The 26,642-nt window shown below is 40.9% G+C and overlaps 2 protein-coding genes across 2 annotated transcripts; both read left to right on the top strand.

The window, feature by feature from the left end:
• Positions 1-1,074: 1,074 nt before the first annotated feature.
• On the top strand, positions 1,075-13,194 carry LOC111225311 (protein NLRC3-like). Its single transcript, XM_022750098.1, has 12 exons — positions 1,075-1,101; positions 2,018-2,139; positions 2,245-2,337; positions 2,427-2,540; positions 3,360-3,432; positions 3,594-3,822; positions 3,989-5,789; positions 5,904-6,077; positions 7,157-7,330; positions 11,816-11,862; positions 12,027-12,667; positions 13,109-13,194. The coding sequence occupies exons 2-11, from the start codon at positions 2,051-2,053 to the stop codon at positions 12,575-12,577; spliced, it is 3,345 nt and encodes a 1,114-aa protein (XP_022605819.1). The 5' UTR covers positions 1,075-1,101; positions 2,018-2,050; the 3' UTR covers positions 12,578-12,667; positions 13,109-13,194.
• On the top strand, positions 13,142-26,132 carry LOC111225313 (gap junction alpha-10 protein-like). Its single transcript, XM_022750100.1, has 3 exons — positions 13,142-13,218; positions 21,190-22,659; positions 25,630-26,132. Exons 2-3 carry the CDS (start codon positions 21,229-21,231, stop codon positions 25,666-25,668), a joined length of 1,470 nt encoding a protein of 489 aa, XP_022605821.1. The 5' UTR covers positions 13,142-13,218; positions 21,190-21,228; the 3' UTR covers positions 25,669-26,132.
• The last annotated feature ends 510 nt before the right edge of the window (positions 26,133-26,642 follow it).

Below are 26,642 nucleotides of genomic sequence, written 5' to 3'. Positions count from 1 at the left end.
TTAATAGTTCCTGCGTGACTCTTCCTGCGTGTAGCATCAATCACAATGCATGATAGTTAAATGAATATCTGGCTTGATTCAGACTGACTGTGAAGTCATACTGACATCTACAACAGGAACTTCACAGGATCAAGGTGGCTGCAAGGTCTTAACCATCATCTGTTTGATCAATATTCTTTGTTGTTGTATTTATAACATCAATATATCACAGAATGTGGTATCAAACTGATCATAGATCACATTTACCCGTTTTTAAACATTTTCCACTACATAAAGTGACAGGGTACGCTATGATAAGGTGTTACAGGTATCTATCTATAGTTTAATTTTGTTTGACTTTTTGGAATTACGCAGCTTGAGTTACAAGTGACTGTATTATTTGTGTTGTTGTGTTCTGTTGTCTTCATTTGGTTTAAGGGTATTTCTCAATATTCTGTGTTCATAATTTATAAGGGACACAAAATACATCCTCTTACAATGACAGATACAAATCAATATGATAAAATTATACATTATGTGGGTTTACAATAAAGTAAGTTATAAGTAAATTGTAGAGGCCAAATTACATAATATTCTGGTGAATATGAAATATACAACTTCTGTGTTCCTGATTATACTAGAAAAGGAGGATAATGTCAGGGGATAATCTGACGTTGGGAGTCCTGACTGACTGCTCTGGACAACATGGAGTCACGATGAGAAAGGTTTGCATCAGATGTGACCTCTAGCTGTGGAAACAAATGTACGGTGTAGAATGGCATGAGTTTTAGGTGAATGATTTCAGGCCTGACTGTTCATAATGGTTGTGGAGCATTTTTCTGACAGTCATTTTGGGGAGAGTCAGAGACTGCAGACTGAGGACAAAGAGAGAGAGACATGAGAAACATTCCAACCACATGTGCCCTTGGATGTTTCTCATGTGAAACTTATCATGTTCTTAAACATTCAGTTCTGCTTAGTAAGTTTACTTATCTTCATTTTACACCTTATTTTTTTGGCAGTTATATCACAGTTATATGCACAGGCCTCTCTGGGCGTTTCCTTGCTGAAGTTTACTTTCACTTTGAACTTTGTGGCGCAGATCATTTTCTCCATCTGCAGGTAATGTGAGCAGCTTTTCATATTTTACTCTTTAACATTTGTTGTCATTGTAGTGTTATTATAGTGTTATTGCAGTGTCATTACAACTGACTCAGCACTGTAACTGTCGTGATGAAGGATGAGGACCAACATTAAATACATTTTTTAATGCTGTATTATTATATATTATGTGATATTTATGAAGACAATTATAAAAAATAAACAAAACAGTTTTGTTATGGTGTACATTAATAATATATTATTACTTCATGTATTTGATCAGTACCAAGAACAAAAGCAAATACATAAATAAAAGACATTTAGACATTTTTCAATCTATATCCATAAATCTACTATAGAATTTGTATTATTTTGATTATTCTGCTGTGTTGAATTGCCTGATTTTCTCTCGATAAATTTCACATTTTCTGTATCTCCAGGTTACAATAGCTTAATAATTCATTTAAATTAAATATTTGGAAGATTGCCAATTGAATACTGTCTCTATTTTACAATTACTAAATGCAGAACTAGTTCATTACAGAAAACTAAGTAGATAATCTAATTATTAGGGTTTGAAGAGCTATAAAAAGTATTTTCTTACATATTTTGTCAGTGAAATGACTTTGAGGTGAAATTAATTCAGTCCCAACTGTGTGTGAAATAATCAGCTGTAGCTTTTTTCATGAAGTCATTTTCTACAGGGATGCATACACTCAGTCCTTCAGTTTGTCAGTAGCTATGAATGGTCGTCTATGCGTCATGCGTGTGCTGGGCTGCTCTTCACTTCACTGCAGCTTCATGTCGCCATCTAGTGGACTGATGGTAGAAGTACAGCAGCTGATGGCAGCTTCCTCTGCCTCACGCTGTTGTCTGGTTGCAGAAATTTTGTAAATTGATGTGCAGATGAATGATTTGTGTTTCTCTCCACATGAAGGTAGAACGTGTGAGCTGTTGTGAACTCAGCAGCATGGATCAGTGTGAGGACAGAGAGGAGGGAGCCCCTCCCTCTAAAACCACTCTGTGTGGGGAACATGAGAGCCAGACCAGAGCTCAGAGGTAAGATGAGGATCTCTAACTGTCCATGACTCTTCTCCATGTCAAAGCTCAGATCACTGCTCCGTCATTATTAACACTCAAAATTCTGTGTGTGTTGTGTTGAAGCCCAGAGCAGCAGCAAACATCAGACTCTGCTGGACCTGGACCTGGACGTGGGTCTGGACCTGTACCCAGCGAAAGAAAGACATTTCACACTAAGTTAGTTACAGTTATAATTACATGGTTGAACAAGTTTTTCATGAGTTTTCATCCAACATGCACATTTATCAGTTCTGTTTTTGTTTCAGGATCCAGCAGCAGAGACCAGACCAGACTGAACCCAGCTGTCTGTCTTTAAAGAGCGACGACTCAAAGGAGTTAATCATTCTCTTTAAAGAACAACGTCCATCAGCTGATCAGATGTAAGTTGTACCTGACAGTAAGACTCAGGTTATTGTAGAAAAGAATTAGTTTGTATGACGTGTTGTTTGACCAAGTGTTTCTATCTGTTGTGAAAGTCCACGCTGGAAGGTGCAGGTAATGCTCTGGCTGTAATGGGGGGGGGGCTTAAATATGGAGATAACGTCTCCCATGTTCAGACAGTCTCTCCTGGAAGACGTTCATTGAGTTGACCCCAGCAGTTGAAAGAGACAGTAATAGTTTGGGTGAAGAATGAAAAAAGAACCCCGCCCACTTTCTCAGCTGCACACAGCTGACCAATCACAGAAGGAGGTGGGTGTTTCAGATGCCATTCAACCATCTGACAAACACCTCTGATGGAGTGAACTGAAAATGTTCCTGATTCATGTTTGAACTGTCATTTACTCAGTGAAACTTAACTGGTTCATTGTTCATACTGGGAGCTGTCCAGTACAACCAGTCTGATAGAGGCAGTGAGCAGCTCCACTGGAGCAGCTGGAGGTTCCAGGTGCCTTGCTTCAGGGCACTTCAGCAGTGTTCAGTGAGGGAGGGAGAGCTATGTGAAGGGTTGATGAGAGCTGTTGGGACTAAACCAAACTGACTGATGAAGCCAAACATTGAGCTGAAAGCTACAAACAGCTGCAGACTGAGCTGTTGATTCTCAGTGGGATCAGCAGGACCAATAACCTTTACCACTAGAGGGAGTCGTCTGATTCACTGGTCACATCCAAACATCACTTCATGGACCTTTAGCTTGTGTCCGTCTCTGTCTCTGTGTGGACAGACATAATGTGAACTCATTCTTCATGATTCCTCCACAGAGTGGACCAGGAGAGCTCAGAGGTTCCCCGTGGTCAGTCTGCCCAGCAAACACACCTGGACTCCATATTTATGGTCTGTAAATGTTCAACAACTACTTTTACATCTGTTCTGTTCAAAATAATCTCCATGCTGCACTTTTATACCAGTGGATTGTCAGTCTGTCCAACATGGATCTGATGTTTGGCTCCATGGTTTTAGTTTGATTGTGTCATTAACATAATTTTCTGTTCCAGCTGCTGGAGGAGAACATTGTCACTTTTGTGAAGAATGAGCTGAAGAAGATTCAGAATCTTCTGATTCAAAATTACCCAGAATGCTTAGCGAGTCAGATGGAGGATGAAGAGGTGTTGAACAGTGAGGATGAGGAGCAGAGGAGGAGCAGCAGAGAGGCATTTCTGCAGATCACACTGGACTTCCTGAGGGGAATGAAGCAGGAGGAGCTGGCTGACTGTCTGCAGAGCAGTAAGAGGATTTCTCTAAAGGTTTAACACGATGGAGAAACAAGACATTTACTAACTCTACACACACGAGGGAAAATATGTTCATATATGCATTCTTAAGGGGAAATAAAATGTCACATTTTCTTTATCAGTCAGTCACAGATCTTATTTCTTGTGTGCTCATTTAGGACATATTGCTCCACGTAAACTGAAATCTGCTCTGAAGAAGAAGTTCCAGTGTGTGTTTGAGGGGATCGCTAAAGCAGGAAACCCAACCCTTCTGAACCAGATCTACACAGAGCTCTACATCACAGAGGGAGGGACTGGAGAGGTCAATGATGAACATGAGGTCAGACAGATTGAAACAGCATCCAGGAAACCAGTCAGACCAGAAACAACCATCAGACAAGAAGACATCTTTAAAGCCTCACCTGGAAGAGATGAACCAATCAGAACAGTGATGACAAAGGGAGTGGCTGGCATTGGGAAAACAGTCTTAACACAGAAGTTCACTCTGGACTGGGCTGAAGACAAAGCCAACCAGGACATACAGTTCACATTTCCATTCACCTTCAGAGAGCTGAATGTGCTGAAAGAGAGAAAGTTCAGCTTGGTGGAACTTGTTCATCACTTCTTTACTGAAACCAAAGAAGCAGGAATCTGCAGGTTTGATCAGTTCCAGGTCGTGTTCATCTTTGACGGTCTGGATGAGTGTCGACTTCCTCTGGACTTCCACAACACTGAGATCCTGACTGATGTTACAGAGTCCACCTCAGTGGATGTGCTGCTGACAAACCTCATCAGGGGGAAACTGCTTCCCTCTGCTCGCCTCTGGATAACCACACGACCTGCAGCAGCCAATCAGATCCCTCCTGAGTGTGTTGACATGGTGACAGAGGTCAGAGGGTTCACTGACCCACAGAAGGAGGAGTACTTCAGGAAGAGGTTCAGAGATGAGGAGCAGGCCAGCAGGATCATCTCCCACATCAAGAGATCACGAAGCCTCCACATCATGTGCCACATCCCAGTCTTCTGCTGGATCACTGCTACAGTTCTGGAGGATGTGTTGAAAACCAGAGAGGGAGAAGAGCTGCCCAAGACCCTAACTCAGATGTACATCTACTTCCTGGTGGTTCAGACCAAATTGAAGAAGGTCAAGTATGATGGGGGAGCTGAGACAGATCCACACTGGAGTCCAGAGACCAGGGAGATGATTGCGTCTCTGGGAAAACTGGCTTTTGAGCAGCTGCAGAAGGGAAACCTGATCTTCTATGAATCAGACCTGACAGAGTGTGGCATCAATATCAGAGCAGCCTCAGTGTACTCAGGAGTGTTAACACAGATCTTTAAAGAGGAGAGAGGGCTGTATCAGGACAAGGTGTTCTGCTTCGTCCACCTGAGTGTTCAGGAGTTTCTGGCTGCTCTTCATGTCCATCTGACCTTTATCAACTCTGGACTCAATCTACTCTCAGAAGAACAGTCAACCCAGTCAACAGTCACCCTGTCGCCTAATTTATTTAAAGAAAAATCCACACGTTTCTACCAGAGTGCTGTAGACAAGGCCATACAGAGTCCAAATGGACACCTGGACTTGTTCCTCCGCTTCCTCCTGGGTCTTTCACTCCAGACCAATCAGACTCTCCTGCAAGGCCTGCTGAAACAGACAGGAAGTCACCCACAGACCAATCAGGAAACAGTCCAGTACATCAAGAGGAAGATTGAAGACACTCCCTCTGCAGAGAAAACCATCAACCTGTTCCACTGTCTGAATGAGCTGAATGATCATTCTCTAGTGGAGGAAATCCAACAGTCCTTGAGATCAGGAAGTCTCTCCACAGATAAACTGTCTCCTGCTCAATGGTCAGCTCTGGTCTTCATCTTACTGTCATCAGAAAAAGATCTGGACGTGTTTGACCTGAAGAAATACTCTGCTTCAGAGGAGGCGCTTCTGAGGCTGCTGCCAGTGATCAAAGCCTCTAACAAAGCTCTGTAAGTGTATAGATAGTTGGATTCTTTCATCATTATATAAAGACATTTCTATCTTTTCAACAGGAGAAAAAATGTATTCCTTTTGTTTTTAATTCATTATTATCATCTCTTCAGACTGAGTGGCTGTAACCTCTCACAGAGAAGCTGTGTAGCTCTGTCCTCAGTTCTCAGCTCCCAGTCCTCTAGTCTGAGAGAGCTGGACCTGAGTAACAACAACCTGCAGGATTCAGGAGTCAACCTGCTGTCTACTGGACTGAGGAGTCCACACTGTGCCCTGGACACTCTCAGGTCAGGTCAAAAAATAAACTAGGAAATATAATTGTAAACATCTGGGTAGCTAAACTGGCAAAATGTATCGATATTTAATACCTACAACAAGAGAGGAAACAGAGTCTGGGTAGAGTAGAAAACTGGGGAAGCTTTATTTATGTTTATTCCTTTCTACAGTCTATCCCCATATCAACCACCTATTCGCATCAGAGACACAGGGCCCTGCTGCATCAGATAGATGCATTTGTCATTTTCCCATCCAATACCCACATTATTAAGAAGTAAATACACTTTCACTCTGGTCTGAAGTCAGTAGCGCAGAATTTTACTGTTATTTTAAAGATGCATTATTACCTGAATTTGTACACACAGATTTGTATGCACAGATTTACACACACTCCTCATATAAGCCTAATATAAAATATGTCTAATGTTGTGATTTGTGCCGTTACGCTTCTTGGTAGAGCTGTGCGCAGCACACTGCTTTACTCAGCCCTTGCTTGCCCTTCAGTGGCAGGTAATAAGGAGGCAAAATAATTTTTTTTGCAGAGAGCAAAGGATTTGGGGGGGGCTTAATTCAACCCTTGAGGTCGCTTCTCTGAAATGACAAATGGATTTTGTGTTGTGAATGATGAATTCAAGACTGGAAAAATGACAACATGAATCCGTTTTCATCATACCTAAAAGGGCTTTAAATTCATCAAATCACATGCATTTTCATGACCTCCATTATTATTTATCAATTTTTTTTTTTAACTCCACACCTCATGTACATCATCTTCTTTAGCTGATGATCATTTAAAATCTGATTTACATTAGTGAATAAACCGCTAACTGTGTAACTCACTTTGGCAATACTGTCTAGATTCAGAGAATTACTTTACATGAAAATTATTCATCATTTTTTTTGGTTTTGCTTTAGTTGTTCAATTCTTCAATTTCCATCGATTATGTTTAAGGTAAAATTGTTAATTTAAATACGTTCAACCTGAACCGAACTAGACCACAACCACAAACAAAAGAATAAACACACTAAAAAAAAACATACCACCAAGTGTTGACAGAGGGTTTGTGTGTGTTGTTTTGTGTTTTTACAGTCTGTCAGGTTGTCTGGTCACAGAGGACGGCTGTGCTTCTCTCGCCTCAGCTCTGAGTGCCAACCCCTCCCATCTGAGAGAGCTGGACCTGAGCTACAATCATCCAGGAGACTCAGGGGTGAAGCTGCTGTCTGCTGGACTGGAGGATTCAGACTGGAGACTGGACACTCTCAGGTATGGAGAGGTCTGCTGCAACTACGGACACTGTCTGATAGAGGAAGAGCTGAAACCTTTTCTCTGTCACAGCTCATGACAGATCTCTACAGAAGTGTTTTGACTTCAGTATCAACAAAAGAAGATTTTTTTCCTAATGATAACTTCAGTGTCTCATTATGACTCACTGTGTCATATTTAGGAGAAAAGAGCTCACAGTTATGAAACCAGGTGTTGTCAGGTGTATTCTGTCACCTGAGCTGGAATTTCATATTTATTGCCTCTATACATGTTTTTATCAGACTTTATTTCAGGTTGTATCAGCACAAAGCAGCTTGGAAACCTTTCAGCTGCAGCTGGTTTAACTGCCCCTGAACAAACAGAGTCACTTTGAGCTCTCAGAGTGTTTTCACCAGAACAATCCCAGAGACTGTAGAGACCTGTTCAGTGTTGATACACTAATAATAACACACCAACAATAATAATACCATCCCTACTGCTCAGAAACATTAATCTCTCAGTGTCTCCAACCAAGGAGGAAATAAAAGAGAAATAAATCAGGTTGCACCATCGTATCCCTGATAATCAATAATCACATCAACCTGTCTGAGATCTTGATCTTGTCGTTATGAGAGCTTTTTTATTTAGGAGATAGTAAATCATAGCTATGACATACATTTTTTCAAGCAGAAAAAAACTCACTGTTGTTAACAATTTAATAATTAATTAATATATTAATATTAATATTAATTAATAATTTTTGATTTAATGTTTTTGTCATGAAACACCTGTTTTCAGACTCTCACGCTTAAAGGTCTCTCACTGCCCAAACAAATCTTAAACCAAATCATATGAAGCCACAGAGTCTCTCCTTAATGAAAACTATACAGCAGCTGTAGGCTGACAGACTTCCTCTCTGAGTCCATGTATGTTGAGTTGAGCCTCTTTCACTTTGCTCTACAGTTTCTCTGGCTTCTTTTGGACTTTGACCTGATTCCTTTTTAATTGAATGGAGTTTACCATAAGGAATTATCGGCACATATTGCTGGGAAGTATTGAAAACAAATGTGATACTATAATAATGATAATAAATAATTCTAGGTCATTTCATCCCTGCTGGCTTTCCATAATACATTCATACTTTCACACTCAAATTTTATTGTAAGTGGTTTAAAAAAGGTCTTGAAGGTTTTGTAAACAATTATCACTGACCAGAAACAGACCAAACCTAATGCTTCATTGGCCACACCTCTGACCTCCGTTCACCACAACTCCCCCTTCCCTTCACATTCTCAGTCAGCAAGGTGATATGAAGCCCAATGAAAGTGGCCACTAAACACACAACAAGACGTTCAACTGAATAAAGTTACTCTGGAAACACTAGAGCCAACTAAAATCAATCCAGCCACAACCGTTAGCCCACACTAGAATTGCTGTGATATGCTCCACAGCAATGCTGACAGTTAGTCAGCTAGCGATAGCAACATTTGCCCAACACGTTCATAATATAGGTATTAGCAAGTTAGCTATCATCATGTCTACTGTAACCGTCACTAATGAAAACAGGCATGTAGCATTATGAACCATCCAGATATTGACACATGCAGGAGAAGAAAAAGCAGTTCAGAATCAAGCTGGACCCTTCAGCAGACTAGTATTGGCTCCATGGTTGGACTGGGAAAGAAATAAAGTCTTTGACTTATCCATTCGGACCAGCCAGATGAATGACACTTATGGAGCTGGTAAAAACTTTTAAAACTTTTTGGATGTTTTGAAGGTCCACCAGCTGACCAGGATTTGAGTCATCATGTCCAGTTCAGTCCACTTGTGCTCTGGTCTCATCTCTTTTTTTTGTCTGAGGCCTTTTTAGATGAAAATGTGGTTTCTTCAGTGGAGGAAATTCTAGAGGGTCGTTCACTTGAACGCCTCTTACTGCACTCATCGTGCCATCTCACCTGTGGGCCGTGCCTGTGTGTTTATGAACGTGGGTCAGACCAACAGTTTAACATGCACTTACATGCACGCAACACTGTCCTGGCTACCAAAACAAAGACCAGAGAAAGTCAGATTACAACACACACAGAGGCACTCTGTGACTTAGTTCTCTGCTCAGGCCACCATTACTCCACTTTATCTTAATATAGAAAATAGTTGTTTGCTGCTATATTATTGTTTAAAATCTTGTTACAGAACCTTAAAAAGTCTTAGATTTAAATTGGGGAGCCTGCAGAAACCCTGACACAAATACATACACACACACACATGTGCACACACACACAGGGCTAGACCATTAATCTGGCATAGCAGACAAAGATTGCTACAGCGGGGAAAAAAATCAGCAACAACAGACCCATATAACAGGCCCAGCCATTGGTTCATTTTCTATAGAGATACCAGGCTGGCCCAATCACATATCTCACAAGGCTGGTCCACCCGTCCCCCTCTGTCCACCTTGTTTCTTGTGTCAGAAGCCGTGTCTCAGACAGTGTTGCCTCATTAGCAACTTCCTTTCTAGATATAGTGACTTTTAGACGCCTTCACCCCTTTTTAAAAAAACACATAACATATCTCGCAGCTTTTTGGACAAACCTTAGCTGCTTTCCAAAGAGTCGCCAGCACTGCACACAGTTCACACTGCAGCGGATATAGATGTGAATGAGGTGCACATGTAGGCAGTGCACTGTGTGTGAGGCAATATAAGGTGTAAGATATTAGATATTCTGTTACTTCTAACTTTCTTTCTGAGTGATAATTTAAAAGTAAATACCGCTGAAATCACAGCACAGCTTTTGTCTTGAATTTTTGTGTTTAGTGAATTTGTCAGACAACTTCATTGTTATAAAATCAGGATTTAAGCAGCAGCAGAGCAGCAGAAATTGGAAATGGCTCAGAAGTGACTGGTTAACATGTAGTCTAACTTCCAACAAATGCTCATTCACTCAAATGTTGTCTCCTAACAATGGAACTGCAGAACAGTCACACCTCTGCACATCTCTGACCACTATTTCAATTGCTTCGCTATTTTTCTCCCAGATCTTCCATCCATCCCACCACCTCTGGTTTCATTCTGCCACAACTTGTCTCCCACCCACTTTTCCTCAGTGCTCACCTCTCACAACTCCCTGAACTTCTCAGTGACAACCGGTCTCCACCCGTTAAGGGCACTCCACATTTTTCTCATGTCCTTGTCGGCCTCTTCTGGTCAGTACCTCACTACCCTCCTTACTCAGCTCTCCAGCTGAATCTAAGGCTCCAAAACGTGTAACATGTAGTTGTCCAACCACATGTCCATCCCGGCCTCCTCAGGCCAAGAACACATCTTTCTCCTCATTCAACTCTCTCACTGAGAACAATGTGTCAAAACGTCTGTCCAGTAGCCGTCCTACTACATGTTCATTGGACCCCATTCCCACAAACCACATCTCCCTCCATTGTATCAGCAGTCACAAATGTAATAAATGCTTCACTGGCTTTGGGAACATTTCCAACTGTATTCAAACATGCTCAAGTAACTCTTCTGCTCAAAAAGCCCCCACTTGATCCTGCTCAATAGTCTCACTACTTCCATTCTTATCTAAGTGTATAGAAAGGATGGTTTTTAAGCAGGACACAGAATTATTATTACAGAAGAATCTCCTTGACAGCTCTGTTGTCTGTGACTGAAGTCCAAAGGGCAGCTTGAGCTGCAACTCAGTCCTTGGTTCTGTTCTTGTTGGACCTATCAGCAGCCTTTACAGCAGTCTTTGATACAGTGAACCATCGCATCTCCGGGCAAAGCGCTTTTTTTTATTTCTGGTTTGAATCCTATCTCACTGGGTGCTCTTTCAGTGTCTCATGACAAGGACAAACATCTTTATCCCATCCCCTCCACACAGCGGTGCCCCAAGAGTTGGTACTACCATTCTCTTTGCAAATACACCACGTCCTTGGATCCGATTATCTACTCGCATGGCTTCTCTGTTATGTAGATGACACCCAGCTATACTTCTTGTTCCTGCCAAATGACTCCCACGGTCTCTGCAAGTGTGTGTGTGTGTGTGTGTGTGTGTGTGAGTCTGTGTGTGTGTGTGTGTGTGTGTGTGTGTGTGTGTGTGTGTGTGTGTGTGTTTAGGTTCACTCATTGTCCTGTGAACAGAGGAAGTCTAGTGAACCTACAGCTACTGTATAGTTTTCATTCAGGAGCCACTTTGTGTCTTCATTTTATTTACTGTGACATTTGTTTGTGCAGCTTTAGAGCAAGAGACTGAAAGTGTGTGTCTCACATCAGAACTGATATCAAATGAAGAACACATGATGAAATATTTTCTCCATGTTGCCTCTCTGCTCCGTATAATTACAAGATAAAGACTCCAGTTCCCTCCTTCATCTTTGTGGTGAACTTAAATCCATACATACAAGACTACGTTTGAACAGAATAATAAAACAATCTGTGTTTAAAAGCCATGTAATGTCCATGTCTGCATGCTGAAAGAGAATGTGCTGGTCTGACCTCCCTCCTCCTTTCAGGTTGGAACCTGATGGAGTCCAATGGTTGACACCAGGCCTGAGGAAGTGTAAGTGTGTTTTTGATTTGATTCATTAAAACAAAGCAGCACATTCAACCACCTTCAAACTGTCACATCACTCATTCAGATCACTGATGTCATGTGTCATCATCAAACTTTCAATAACTTATCAGATAGATCAACAACTGCAGTTGTCTACTTCTCTCCATTAGATTCCTGTGAACTCACATTCAACTTAAACACAGTGAACGCAAAGCTCGAACTGTCTGACAACAACAGGAAGGTGACATATATGACAGAGAAGCAGCCGTATCCTGATCATCCAGACAGATTTGACCACTGGCCTCAGTTACTGTGTACAACTGGTCTGACTGGTCGCTGTTACTGGGAGGTCGAGTGGAGAGGAGATGTTTATATATCAGTGAGTTACAGAGGAATCAGCAGGAGGGGAAAACGTAAAGACTGTGTGTTTGGAAGGAATGATCAGTCCTTCAGTCTTTACTGCTCTGATGAGCATGATTATTCTGTCTGGCACAATAATGTACAAACAGCCATACCCTCCTCCTCCTCCTCCTCCTCCTCCTCTGTCTCTGACAGAGCAGCAGTGTATGTGGACTGTCCTGCTGGCACTCTGTCCTTCTGCAGAGTCTCCTCTGACTCACAGATCCACCTCCACACCTACAACACCACATTCACTGAACCTCTGTATCCTGGGTTTGGAGTCTGGTTTTGGTCTTCTGATTCCTCAGTGTGTCTGTGTTGAGTGTAGTAGAGAGGAGCTCAATCCCAAAATCCCAATGTCCCACCTAAGGCCTAAGCCATGAATCCTTGATGTCACCTGGTACGTGATAAGGTGAGGACTGCAAATGGTGTAAATAGGAATGGGACAGCACTTTGTCACATATTGCATTACCTTGATGACACCCAAACATGTTTATTTGACATAGGGTTGCCCAGGATCTCCTGTGGGAAATGTACCCACTATTCATGAGTACCTCACACAGCCCCACATCAAATAACCTGAACTATACCTTTAAGAGGAAATTCTGATTCTGCAAAAATACACATAATCCTCTCTGCAAAACTACACAGTAAAGGGTGTTATGGGTAACCAATGATCCAGTTCCTGTCAGGAAGTGTGTAGTACAAGCGTAGTCAGTATAAAAGCACACACTATATATTTTAAAATAAGATAAAGATACACTTTTTATTTATTGTTTAAAATGTTAAATTAAGGGAAATCAATTGTTAATCACCTGTTTGGTCTCTGCTGTACTTATGCCTCTCTGTTTAGACCTGGAACTGCCAAAGCCACACAGGAGGCTGCCACTGGCTTATGAACAGGGGTTTCCAGGGGAAGTGACCAAGTATGGTAGAGCTGGAGGGGTGTTGATGTGTTTTATAGTAAGTAGTGCTATTGTAATTGCCTTGAAATGAATATTTATTTACAAATTTGTTTCAGTATGTTTTGTAACTTTAGAGTACATGTGTTGATCAGGTGTTAATCTCCTGTGGGAAAATTGATTAATAGATAATAATTAATGTCACTTAGTAGGACCCAGCTGATATAAAGGAGGAGGCTGGATATCCTGGTGAGTCAATTATCATTATACCTGAAACAGAGACAAGCCAGCAAAATGAAACTGCAAGGGCCCAGAGTAAAAGGGGCAATGCAGTGCAGAGGCAAGTTTTTCTTGTTTTTTCTTTTCTCTTTTTTTATATATATTTTTATTTTTGGCCAGGCCTGCACTGTACATATTTCTGCATGGGAATGTCAGTTGTCACTGCTAAATAAATACACCTGGACTGCATATCTGGATTTTGTCTCAGTTTGGTGCCTTAGCCACTCAGCCAGAGCCCTTACACGATGGACACTTAAAACCCTCAACGGTCGCCATCTTGGCTTCATAGCCAAAGGGGTTGGACCACCAACGTATTTTCAAACTTGACAGTGAGGATGACACAGGGGGCACACACAGGAAAGTAAAACGTTCATTTGCAAGTCAAGTGAGCAAAGCAGCTGTCAGGTGAGCAGCAATCGCAGTCACATGTTGCAATCCTCATTTTCAGTGAGTGCACAACAGCAGTGTTTGATTTAGGACAACCTACACCAGTGAGTATACTATGTATTCAGTGTACTACATGTGAATGCACAGACTGAAGTTTGTGGGTGTTGGACTGATGATTGAACTGGTATATTTTAAGGATTAAAGGACCCAAATGTACATCAACACAAAGGTGATGAAAAAAGGTAATTTCATAAACAAAAAGGACAGATGATGTAAAAGGGTCAATAAAACAAAACTCAGAAAATCCAGTCTACAAAACTCAACAAAACATCCAGACACACAAGGTAAGAAACTTCAAAATAAAACAGGAAATAAGAGACAAAGAACCAATAAGTCAACTGTCAACAGAATGTTGATACCACAGATACCACATCTGTTTTATCATATAAAGCCATAATGCCATAGAAATGGTTCATGAAGTGTTTTTCATTAAAATAGCTTGTTAAATTTGCAGTAACTACCAAAAGCCAAGCCAAATCGTAGTATCTGCACCTTGGCTGTAGTTACTGCATTCTGGTTTTGTAAATCTGTGAACTGTCGGACTTATGATCAGATGAATATATCAAGTGAAACCTAGTTTGTGAGATAGCTGTGGCTAGCCGTAGATAAAGCTAAAGCTAAATCTAGTTATTGATTTTCCTCTATTGTTTAATAGTCAAATCACAATCCTGACTTCCTCCTTTGCTCTCGTCATAATTAAATGGCTGCTAGAGGTCCCATAACAATGAATATGAACAATCATATTTTTTTGGCAAAATGAACCTTTCTATCTGTTTTACAGTTTGCCATCCGGTAGTGCGGTAAGAGTTGTTTTTTTGTACCTCATAGTTGTTTATTTTTATTCAAAATCTTTCCTTTTTTCTACTTGGTACCAAAAGTATTATTAGAAAAATATACTTTTAGTATTGAAAACAAAAATATAGGGTTACCTTTACAGCCTAATGATTAAGGTGCATTCTACATATAGTCCAGACCGGAAGCATTTGGACAGTTACATTGGTTCTCTGCACATTCAGCTTGACAGGAGGGTGATATAGTCCTTTTAATACATTGTACAGAAGTTGCAAAGGTTTAAAAATAACTGAACACCCGGCTACTATTTTTTAATTGAGCAGCTGTGACTCATTTCAACATAAGCAAACACAAGAGCTCACACGCAACTCAGAGTTGATTGAAAGTTGAGAATTGCCATCTAGAATGATATGGAGTTGTCTTTCAGTATGAGGAGCAAAGAGGTGACCATTCAATTTAAGGGGATTATGATGAGTTTGGTTTGCAAAAATCAACAGTACATTTTAATAAAGCAAGTGTTCACAGGAAGTGACCTGGTCGACCGACAAGTCTTGGCTGAAAAATAATTTGCATGGTGAGAAACCCCTTTATGACTGCGCAGTAAAACAAGAACACTCTCTAGGATGTTGGTGGACATTTCATGTCATCAATCAAGAGACTTGATGACCATAAACTCACCACAAGATACAAACTCGTGGTAAACCTCAAAAACAGAAAGACCAGTTTGCAAAAATATACAGAAAGAGACTGGTAGTACTGGAGCATAGTTCTGTGGAGTGATGAAACAAAAATCAGCCTCTGTCAAAATGATGGGAAGAGGAAAGTGTGGAGAAAAACAGACAGTTCATGACCCAAAGCCTCCACCTCATCTATCAAACATGGTGGGTCTGTTATGGCTCGAGCATGGATGGCTGCCAATGGAACTGGCACACTCTCATTTATTGATGCTTTCACTGCTGATGGAAGTAAGAGGATAAATACAGAAGTATACAGGAGCAGTCTGTGGCTCCGATTCAGTCAAATGCATCAAAACTCACTGGACGATGTTTCATCATTGAGCAGGACAATGTCAGGGTCAGTCACCTGATCTCAGTCTGACTGAGCTGCTTTTTACTTCATTTGTATTTGTTCACTTATTCTTGAACCCCTAAACTTCAGGTATTGTATGTTAAAGCTGGGATTTGGCAATTTATTCTTGTCTCCATTTTATTTTATTTCACATTAAATATGCTGAATGAGCCTGAACAACAAAAAACAGTGCAACTGTCCATAACTGTCCCTGAACACCTGCAGTCTGGACTGTAACTAAAATATCTACTGTTTGATTGTGGCCGAGGATCTTTGTTACATGTCCTCCCCCGCTGTCTCATCCTGTTTTCTGCTTCTCTCTAAATTGTCTGCTGTCAAATAAAGGCAAAATACCAAAAGCAGTTTTATTAGTAGATTACAGTCATTGGATCACTAGCTTACTGATGCATTACTTTGTAAGAAGCATTTTTGTGGTAAAGTTGTTGAGATGGAGCTAATTGCAATTAAATTAAAAACTTTACTTTTAAAACCCAATAATTCTGTACAGTCAGGAAGTTTTATATAATTCATTTTGCATGTGAAATCCAAATTTCCAAGTGGTAACTAGCTGTTAAATAAATAGATAAGTAACAACAATAAGTAATAAGTAATTTAACCTCTGAATTAGTGAAGTATGAATTCCTTAAAATGGCAGCTACAATACTTGAATTAGGTTCTTTATAAGTTGGGGTTACTAAGTGCATTCAGAGTCCTCACAAAGATATGAAGACCAACACGTGGGTGAGTTTAAGCCCAGTGTTCAACAACAAACAGACAGATCGGACAAAGTTCCGCCCTCGCTGCTCAGCTGTCAGTCAGTTTGTCGGGCGGAGCTTCTGATGAAGCAGCCGTTGGTTGTGTAACCCAATGATCCTGGTGTGACATCTGGCATTTGGCCTCAGCGACCACAGCAGCAGCTTCTGGAGGGAAAATCAAATCAATGCTACATTGACTCTGTCAGAGCGCGATGGAAACCTAATTAAAGGCCCTCTAGGCACAGCTGGTCATTTTATGCAGCCAAGCACCAGGGCTCTCAAATCAAGCCAGTAATATGTGCTATTGCTTTACTCTGGACTGAGGGAGGGGGCACATGGGCCTCCCTGAGCAGGATAGGGTCAGCATTCAATATGCTAAAAACACACGCCTGTGTCATGTCATTGTTTTTGACAAACAGCAGTGTACTCTAATCTAAACTACTCAGTATCACACACATAACTGAACCTGAATGTCTGTACTGCAGCAAAGTGTATGGAAAATGACCCAAGCTCTAGCAGTGTGAAGACATTTAAAACAGAAGGACTGTGTTTATAGTTGCTAACATGTTCGCCATGGTGTTATATTATGGTTGTGGGACTTTAATAACATTTAAAAATCATAATTTTAAAAGGTTTCATTCAAATTTAGATTTGAAAATCTCTTCTTAAAATCTTGAGTCATTGTCACGGTTAAAAGTTGTACATAGGGCCCATGTGTCCAAAGCCCAACTTTCTCATATTTATCCAGATGTGAAACCTTGTTGCAACAAATATAAAAGAGGCGAAGCCTCCCTTATTCCCATTGTTCCTGACTGTCCTAGCCTGGGAAAATACTGGATGAGATGTTTTCCAAACCTCTATTTTAACTTTGAACCCATGCTCAGTGGCTGTCCTGTCTAAGCCTCTAAATGATCCACTATTCAGTTCATTACTCAAACAAAAAGTTCCTGAAGGTGTGGGGATCTTTCCTAGAATACTTTCAAAATCAGGCAAATTAAAGATTTGTTTCCTCTTGCTCTTCATCTTTATTTTTTTCTTCTCTGTTGTTCAGTTGATTTTTGTCAGTAATACAGCCTCTAGAGTTTTATCCATTTCTAAACCCATCCTTTGTTATTTATTAAGACACAGCTCGACAGCCTGACAAATAATGAGCTTCAGAGATGTTAGTAGATGCTGTCTGACAATGTCTAACAATGTCCTGACTCCATCTTGGTACCTAACATACACACATGAGATTGCAACAGCTCCTCCAACCAGAACAACCAATCAGGTAGTTTTTTTCAACCCTCTGATACGACCCATTGGAGTGTCTCCTGAATTAAGCGCCCCTACTGCAATAGGTGTACCAAACCTTGGTTGTCATGGTTATAATATTAAACACACAGACTCTACCGGGAGCGGTGTAGCTACCTTCATCGCCATAGGTGCTATAATAACATTCATAGCTTGGTTAGGTTTAGGATTAGGATTTTGGTTAAAATAAGTACTTCCTTAACATTAGACAATCTTTGTTGTCATGGTTACAAAAATAACAACATAGTTAACTTTGTTGAAAAGTCATGGATAATAGAAACAATAGCTGGTTTCACATGGGAATCAAACACGACTCTCCTGTGTCATATTCATCCATCCACCACAACCTCCTCCTGACCTGGACTTTGTCTTTCTTTAGACGACGTCAACGCACTTTTCCCTTTGCTCCTGTCGTAATTACTATGACCACTAGATGTCGCCTAGCAACAAAACGTATCTATAGGCTATCATAATAACCTGCTGCACAGACGACCTATAAGCTCGTGTTTTACAGGACAGTCTCTGAGATTGATGTCAATCTTCACATCTCAGTCTCTCAGTGTATTTACCAATGTTGAACGTCTGGGAAATTAAAAAGCAGAAAAGGTTCATTAAAGTTCATTAAATTATTTGTTGCTTTTTCACAATTTCTATTCATAATAAAAATACAAATGATGCCAAACCACTGAGTTTTTTTTCACATGAAGACTTTTACCATGTCCTTGTTCATACTTTGCTGTATTGAATGTACACAGCAGGGATGCCAGCCAGTCATGCATGCATGAATATCCCCAACCCATCAGTTTAACAGCTGTGTGCAAGACGACAGGTTAAATGAAGCCACATTATCCACATTAGATTGGTGAACTGAGCTGAACTCAAACATGAAGGCCTCCCCGCTGGCTCAGTAACATCTTTATGTTGAGGGCCCCAGGATCCGGACCTATGTGAAAAACCAGCCATAAACAAACATCACCTCGCTCTGTTAGAGAGGGTGATATTGATGGCACTGGTTGGAGTTGGCACCGCTGGCGTGGGAGAGGGGAGGGTGGTGGGGGGGCATTGTCCCGTCGGGAGGCGATCGATGCTCACATCCTGTGAACTCTGCATGTAACACGGGAGAGCACTCGCAACACACAGGCTGCTGCTGCCACAGCACACACAACACAGATACACAGAGAAACAAAGGCGGAGGGGAGCAAAGGGATGTGGACCGGAGTTTGGGACCGGCACAAGAGGACCTCCAGACACCTCCATGGGGTAGCTCTACAGACACTGTCAAATCATAGGATGCTTATCTGAACATGATGAAGTGCATCAAGAGGCAAAGAGGGAACCCATACCAGTGATATGTAAGTGATACTGACAAATGGTTACTTCACTGAGTGGAGTCATTTGGTGTTATGTCATGCTGTGCAACACACTGGTCCAGGAATCACTCTGGTAGAATAGTTTTCTCAGACAGACTCAATAGTAAGTGTAAATGTTTTATTTTCTTTTATTTGTGATTGTAAAAAGATTGAAATGATTCCAGATGAATTGGTTTTATTTTGTCCAGTGAACACACACCAGAAATTCAGTGCCGTCATGGCAGTGACATATTTGAAAATAGGATGACCACACATAAGCTCCAGTGATAGAAGGCCTTGAAAAAGACCAGCTGGGGTTCAGTTTCATCAGTGACATGATGAAATCACTGGAGTTGAGTCATCTTCTTTTCAAACAGGTGTCTTTAAGCCCTAGACTGTAGTGATGATGTCATCCAGAGGTGACTTCTGAAGGTGCACCATTGACTGAGTAATGATGTTCTATGACAGCAGCCGCTGTGATATACTGATGTATAGTAAAGCCTAAGCCCTGTATTTAAATCAAACTGCTTTGTTCCATTTTCTCTTCATTTTTCTCAGATCACATTTCAAATTCTTTATTTTCTGTCTTAGGGCAATATTTGTTCAGATATCTACATGTTGCCTGCCACACCTGATGTGACAAGCTCTAGTTTGTTTTGACTCGATCCCACATACCCCTGTCTTACTGCCAGAGATACTCACTACAGCACCAAATGTGGATTAATCCCCCCTTAAAACAGTCCCCAACCAGAAAGGTCCTCAGAGACCACAGACCTCCTCCAGGTTCAATGTCAAACAACATACACCAGACTTCAGAGGAAAAAAACTCAAATTCAGAGTAGATGACCCAGATCTACCCCAGAATTTAATGGGTTGTTCGCTGGTCCATGTCCCATCCCTCCACCAAGTTTGGTGCAAGATTTACATCTTCCATAGGAAGCAATGGGATTGAGAGTGACAGCCACAGACTGTGTAGAGAGGTCAGTCAGTATAAAGACACATTGTCAGTTTGATTGTTTTCATTATACATTATTCTGTAAAGGTTAACTGGGGATTTATATAAAGTTATAATCTTTTTCTTTTCCACATTAAAATGTCTAAAAACAGCTAGTTTTCAACAGTTCTCTTGTATTTCATTGGTCGCTTGTCAATGACATCATATCCTCTATGATCATGTGTCAGTGTTGTGTTTGTCTGACAGAAGTTCAACAATTTTAGATCTTGGATGGTTTTATCTATATATTTGAACCAGATGAAGGATTTTAGTCATCGGATGTCTGGATCTGAAGTTATCAGACAAAAGAGCTGAGTAAACATTAACAGCAGTTCAGCTCACAGCCAATCAGGGATGATTTTTTTAACATGAAAACAGTTTTACTCAGTGTTTTCACTGGTTTTAATCCCCTGGTGTGTTTGTTATGGAGAGGAGGAAACCTCTGTGGATAATTCAGCTGCTGGTAAAAACCTGCTGAAGCACTGACACTGAAGGAATCCAAACCAGGTCAAGCTAACTGCAATGGTGTCGAAGACCAGCTGTGACAGCAGGGCTGGTGTTGTTTTCATCATGTCTCATCATGGCAAAACGTGGTCCTGGAGACACCTACTGTAGAAGGGATTACCAGTGAGATAGGTTTGTGGACAAATGTTGTCAACACAACCTGCAAGATAAGTCACAAAAGTTAACAGGTGTGTAATCAAATTGAAGGCTGAGTTCAAAGATGGATGTAATCTGGCCAATGAGTAATGACTACTAACCCTAACCCTGACTAATGAGTACTCATGGGATGTCCACCAACATGGACATCAACATGTCACAGCAGTTGTGATCCAATCACAAGGTGGTCTCTAGTTCTTGTCTGAAAGTCAAAGAGCGCAGTTAAAAGACACAAAATGACCATAAAGTCAGAGAGTGTCTTTGCGTTGTTTGTAGTCATTTCATGTCTCTTTCAGCCTGGGGGTCCTATATACGAGCGGTGAAAGTCCTTTAACCTGTCTATGCCCAGGGGCCTGTGTTCTCATAATCTTTCCATGCATGCTGTGTCTCCACAGTTTGAGGACATGTGGCAGTGAAGTGGTGAGAAGCTGACCATGGGTGACTGGAACCTGCTGGGCAGCATCCTAGAAGAGGTCCACATTCATTCCACCATCGTGGGCAAGATCTGGCTTACCATACTCTTCATCTTCCGCATGCTGATCCTGGGAGCGGCCGCTGAAGACGTGTGGGATGACGAGCAGTCTGAGTTTGTTTGCAACACCGACCAGCCAGGCTGCAAGGCAGTTTGCTACGACCGTGCCTTCCCCATCTCCCTCATTCGCTTCTGGGTCTTGCAGGTCATTTTTGTGTCCGCGCCCTCACTGGTCTACATGGGCCACGCCCTCTACTGCATCCGATCGCTGGAGAAGGAGCGCCACCGCAGACGGGCCCAGTTGAAGGAGGAGCTGGACGAGGTGGAGTTGGCGTTGGATGAACATAAGCGCATGGAGAGGGAGCTGAGGAAGCTGGACGAGCAGAGGAGGGTGAAGAAGGCGCCTCTCAGAGGCTCTCTGTTGAGAACCTATATCATCCATATCCTGACACGCTCCCTGGTGGAGGTCTGCTTCATCCTGGGCCAGTATATACTCTATGGTATCCAACTGGAGCCACTCTATAAGTGTGAGAGGCTGCCTTGCCCCAACAGTGTAGACTGTTACATCTCCAGGCCAACAGAGAAGACCATTTTCATGGTCTTCATGATCGCCATCGCTGGTGTGTCACTTTTCCTCAACGTCCTGGAAATATCTCACCTGGGCATCAGGAAAATCAAACAGACGCTGTACGGAGAGAGGTACACAGAAGACGACAGTGTGATTTACAAGAACAGGAAGAAGGCGTCCTTACCACATCTCTGTGTAATGAGCAATTTATCACCTCACAACGGGCCTTTGACTCAGACCTTCAAAGTGATTCCAGAGGCGGACATGAAGCCTCCTCATTACAACACTGGGCTCAAAGCCAACCAGGACGCCTCAAGACACAACAGCTTGGCTCATCTGGTACACAGTCAGACCAGCTATATCTGCCCCCAACCTAGGATGCCACCCAGGTCTGACCAGAACTGTGCAATGCAAGCTGCCCAAACCCATGAAGATGGCCACGCAGCCACGGTGGCCCACCATCCGCCCTGGGCCTCAGCTGTGTCCAACGCAGAGGAAAGTTCAGCCAGCCATCTTGAGGACACCCACGAAGGAGAACACCCTCACCCCAGCCATTTGGACGCCCTGCTGCCCAGTAGCACCTTCAGGCCAAGTGCTATCACAGACCTCGATGAGGACGAGCGAAGGGAGTCAATGGGGAGCGAGGCCCTGGTCCCTAACCCCAGAAAGACCAGTTTCATGATCAGGCCACCCTCTGAGAGCTTGTCCTCCTTTAGTCGCTCCACGAGCCCTTCCTTCCATACCTCAGAGGAGTCGGACGAGCTAGGATCCCTGCAGGGAGACATGCCCATGATGCCGCCTGCCGGAGGCCGAAGGATGTCAATGGCAAGTAAAGAGAAGAGATTGTTTTGTATCTGAATCACATTCCACATTCATCTAGAGGGTTGGCAGACATTTACTGTTCAGTTATGAAGCTCGTCTATCGTTTCATCTGTCATAATAATCTTTATCATATACTGTATATCATATATCTTTAAAACATGGAGCATCTGTTGGTGGGTTATTGAAGAAGTCAAACAAAAAGTTTCCCAGATAATAATTTTATTATAAGTTCATGAAATCAAATAAATATTATAACCAAGAAATAGGTAAATTATAAGACATGATCTAAGTTAAATACAAAAAAATGAAACTAGTTTTTATTATTCATTTAACATGACGGTCATAGGACATTTAAGCATAATTTGAATTATTAAAAATATATTAAATGCACAATTAGACTCTATATTATATACATTTTACAGATCATAACTACTCTTTCATAAACACAGATAGATACAGAGCTGAAATCGTGTTCTCAAATTAATAAAATGTGCACATTAATTATTAATTCATTCTCAAATTGTTATGTAATGGAATAAACAGAATATAGCATTGAACATACAGTATCAGTTCAACGTTTAATGCATGTGTGTAAAGGACATCATAGACAGTGGAGATTTGGAAATCTGAAACAACGTTGTGTTACCTTTAAATGTTAAAATGTTGCCTAAACACTAACGTTATGTTCTGTTAATAAATCAATTAGTCTGCAAATACAGCTGCTCTGACAAATGACTTTTCTTCATGACACATGTCAGCCGACATGGCTTTCAGGTTTAGTTTTATACTTTCAAAAAATCATTATTATGATTATATAATTCACATATCTGCACATTGCGTTCTTCCATAAACTTGAAATGAATGGATGTTAAGGACAGTGAGACGAAGCTTCGTGAAGCACTGAATTGTTCCAGCAGTTGTTTGAGAAAAGTTTAATCTCTTGATGCTTCATGTTAAAAGAGCAACATCTACTGGCCACAATGTGAAACAGGCAAATACAAACAGCATAAGGGAAAATGTTTATTCAAAGCAGACCTTTATAGTAATTACTGTGGAGACAATCAACATATTTTCTAGGCATCAAATATCTTCTATCATTAATATCAGTTAGATTCAATATCTGTTTTCAAATCAAATCAAGTTCAATTATGAAGCACATTTAAACAAAAGTGCTGTACAATAATATACAACAAAAACACACGACATAATCAACTATGCCATAGTCTGAGACAGACAGAAAACAGCTTAAAATAAAAACATACGGGATAAAAGATAAAGATAAAACCTTCGGGACACTCAAAAGCCAAAGAAAACATGGGTTTTAAGTTTAGTCTTAAAAATGTTGACGGAGGTGGAACGCTTAATTGAAAGAGGTAAACTGTTCCAAAGTTTTGGGGCAGCTACCACAAAGCCTGATCACCCTTTCCCCTTAACTGAAGTGTGAAAACTGAGCAGTCAGTGTATAATGGGAAATGATTTTGGAACATCAACTCGGATACACAGAAACTCCAGTCCAACCTATTATTACAGTGGATCCTCGAGCCGTCCAGTTATTGGGAGACATAAGATCAAAGTCTTTTCTTTTCCTTCGTGGATCCATCACAGATACGACCAAGCCACTCGTACGCAAACTGTCAGTCAGTGTTACAGAAGTAGAAATAATGAAAATGCATAATGTCTCTCTGAGGTCTTATACACACAGTAAAATGTTGCTCCATGATTTGAACTGTCATCAAAAGCAGTCGCATGGTACAGACGGAAACAGAGGCTTCACATGTCATCAGTTACATCATACATCTAAAACAGCCCATCATAGAGAGGGGAAATTAGCTAAAATATTATGTTTTAAATTCAGTGTTTCTCAAACCGTCTGTGAGTGACCCCAAAGCCTTCTAACAAGTAGTGTATATGTGTTGTTTTCAATATTAAATCAACTCATATTGTATGTAAATTCAAACATCTTTGGCGTCTCTGACTACTCATGTCGCTACGACAGTTTACAGTTTATGTTTTATGATTCACGTCAGAAATGATCAGCGTGACATTTGAAATTAAATTTGGGTGAAGCTAACAGTTAGCCTGCCCTGGGATTGTGCAAAATTTCCAGTTAGCAGCCTATTAACTATAAAATGCAGAAAACAGACGAGATCATGGAGCGGTCGGTTAAGATCCAAATGAAACTTCTGACACAACGAACAACAGCATATGTTAAAAAGTGTTGCGTTTTAGTAGTAATGTAGTCACCACGACTGAGACTTGTAGTGTGTTTGATGACCTCTGGCCAGTGTTCATATGTGTGTGATAATTCTGATGCTACATAAATAGCAATACCTGTTGCTGTGCAGTGTTTGCCAATAATCCAAATTTAGCTACACTCAACACACATTGAAGCCTCAACCACTCATGTAAGATCACCAATAAAGGATTTATTCATCATTACCAACACCAAGGAGGTTATTATTTCACCTGTGTCTGTCCGCTTCTTTGTTTGCTTGTTTATGGCAGGATTATGATAAAAATAGAGAACCTATTTGCACCAAACTTGGTGGAGGAATGGGACATGGGCCAGGAAGGAACCCGTTAAAATTTTGGTGTGGATCCGAATCACAGGGCAGATCCAGGAATGTTTTAGGAATTACTTTCCTTGACATTGCGACAAATCATGTTTTGATCTTGATGTATATACATATTTATTGTGTTGAGATCTCTGACTTTGTACAATTTAGTTTAGATCAGGATAATAGTCTGTATCCAGATAAGAAAAGGTTTGGGCTTGGCAAAGGTTTGCGCTCTACTGGGTGCCATTCTACTTCTTCATGTTGTTCCCTCATGTGAACGTACACCTTTAGGGTCACAGAAATGATGAGTGTTAGGTAACTAATGGAGCAGTGACATTGGACAAATAGTGAAAGATGCTTACTTCATGAATTCCAGGTATACAATGTGTGTTTAATGTGTTCTTGTCTTTCTCAGAGTATGTTTCTGGATATCTCCTCCATCATGAAGAAGTGAAGAGACGGGGCTAACATCATGTCCATGAGAGCACAGCTGGGACACCAGCAGGGGAGAAGCTGTATCAGTGATCCATCCATCAACATTGATCCATTGCTCAAGTCACATGGGGCCAAAACCAGACAAATAGTCGGCCATGATGAGACAGCCAAAGTCCAGTTTGTTGCGGATTTGAAGCACCTTAGAGCGCCTCCATGTGGCTACAAATACCAAGGGATTGTAACTTTTTAAACAATGTGGATGTTGTTCCATGTGTTGGCTGAATTATTAAGATTTTGCAGAGACAACACTGGATTAGAGAGCGTTCTCGTCACGTCTGTTTGCTTGTGTAACATGGACTTTGTTAATTTAAAGTACATTTTCTAAGTCAAAGACTTGATTAGAACATGTGTGTATCTCTGTATAGTCATTTATATACAGTCATTTCAATGATACTTTATATTATATTCAGATTAAATGCTTCTTAACAAAACAGCAACAATTTTTTTTCAACATGATCTTTCATCAGAATCCACACACCAACACCAAACCAGAGACTTCTCATGCTTTTTGTTTTATTTCAACAAAAATTGCCTCGACAAAATGCTGTTTTTTTTCTTTAATTTTTCATATCAAATGAACAAAACATGACATGTTGCACAATATTTACAAAGAAAATCTAAAGAAAACAGGTCATTTGAACATTCAAAGTTAAAAAAAGGAAATCAAAAATGCTGAATCTGCATATAACAGTCATGTTGCAGGTACTCAAAAAAAGAACACATGAAAAATGGCTCACCAAAATCTACAAATACAATGACGTAACCACTGTAAAAAGTTAGAAACAACGCCACAGAAACTTTCTACATGTCTATCATACAGTCCTTACCCATAAAAAGAGGTATACTGAATCATCCAGGTAGATAAGTGTTAAGAGTCTGTTCAACAGAGGTTCAAAAAAGAAAAAAAAAAAAAACTCAATCACAATCTGAGAT

This window comes from Seriola dumerili, unplaced genomic scaffold (assembly GCF_002260705.1).
Source record: "Seriola dumerili isolate Sdu_G_001 unplaced genomic scaffold, Sdu_1.0 BDQW01000149.1, whole genome shotgun sequence".
Lineage (NCBI taxonomy): Eukaryota > Metazoa > Chordata > Actinopteri > Carangiformes > Carangidae > Seriola > Seriola dumerili.
This window is presented reverse-complemented; position numbering and strand designations above follow the sequence as displayed.

Coding starts and splice junctions, on each gene's coding strand:
- LOC111225311 (XM_022750098.1), top strand. CDS start 2,051: ATGGATCAGTGTGAGGACAGAGAGGAGGGAGCCCCTCCCTCTAAAACC. Junction 3,823..3,988: donor GGCTGACTGTCTGCAGAGCA/GTAAGAGGATTT, acceptor GTGCTCATTTAG/GACATATTGCTCCACGTAAA. Junction 7,331..11,815: donor TGGAGACTGGACACTCTCAG/GTATGGAGAGGT, acceptor TCCTCCTTTCAG/GTTGGAACCTGATGGAGTCC.
- LOC111225313 (XM_022750100.1), top strand. CDS start 21,229: ATGGGTGACTGGAACCTGCTGGGCAGCATCCTAGAAGAGGTCCACATT. Junction 22,660..25,629: donor GAGGCCGAAGGATGTCAATG/GCAAGTAAAGAG, acceptor TGTCTTTCTCAG/AGTATGTTTCTGGATATCTC.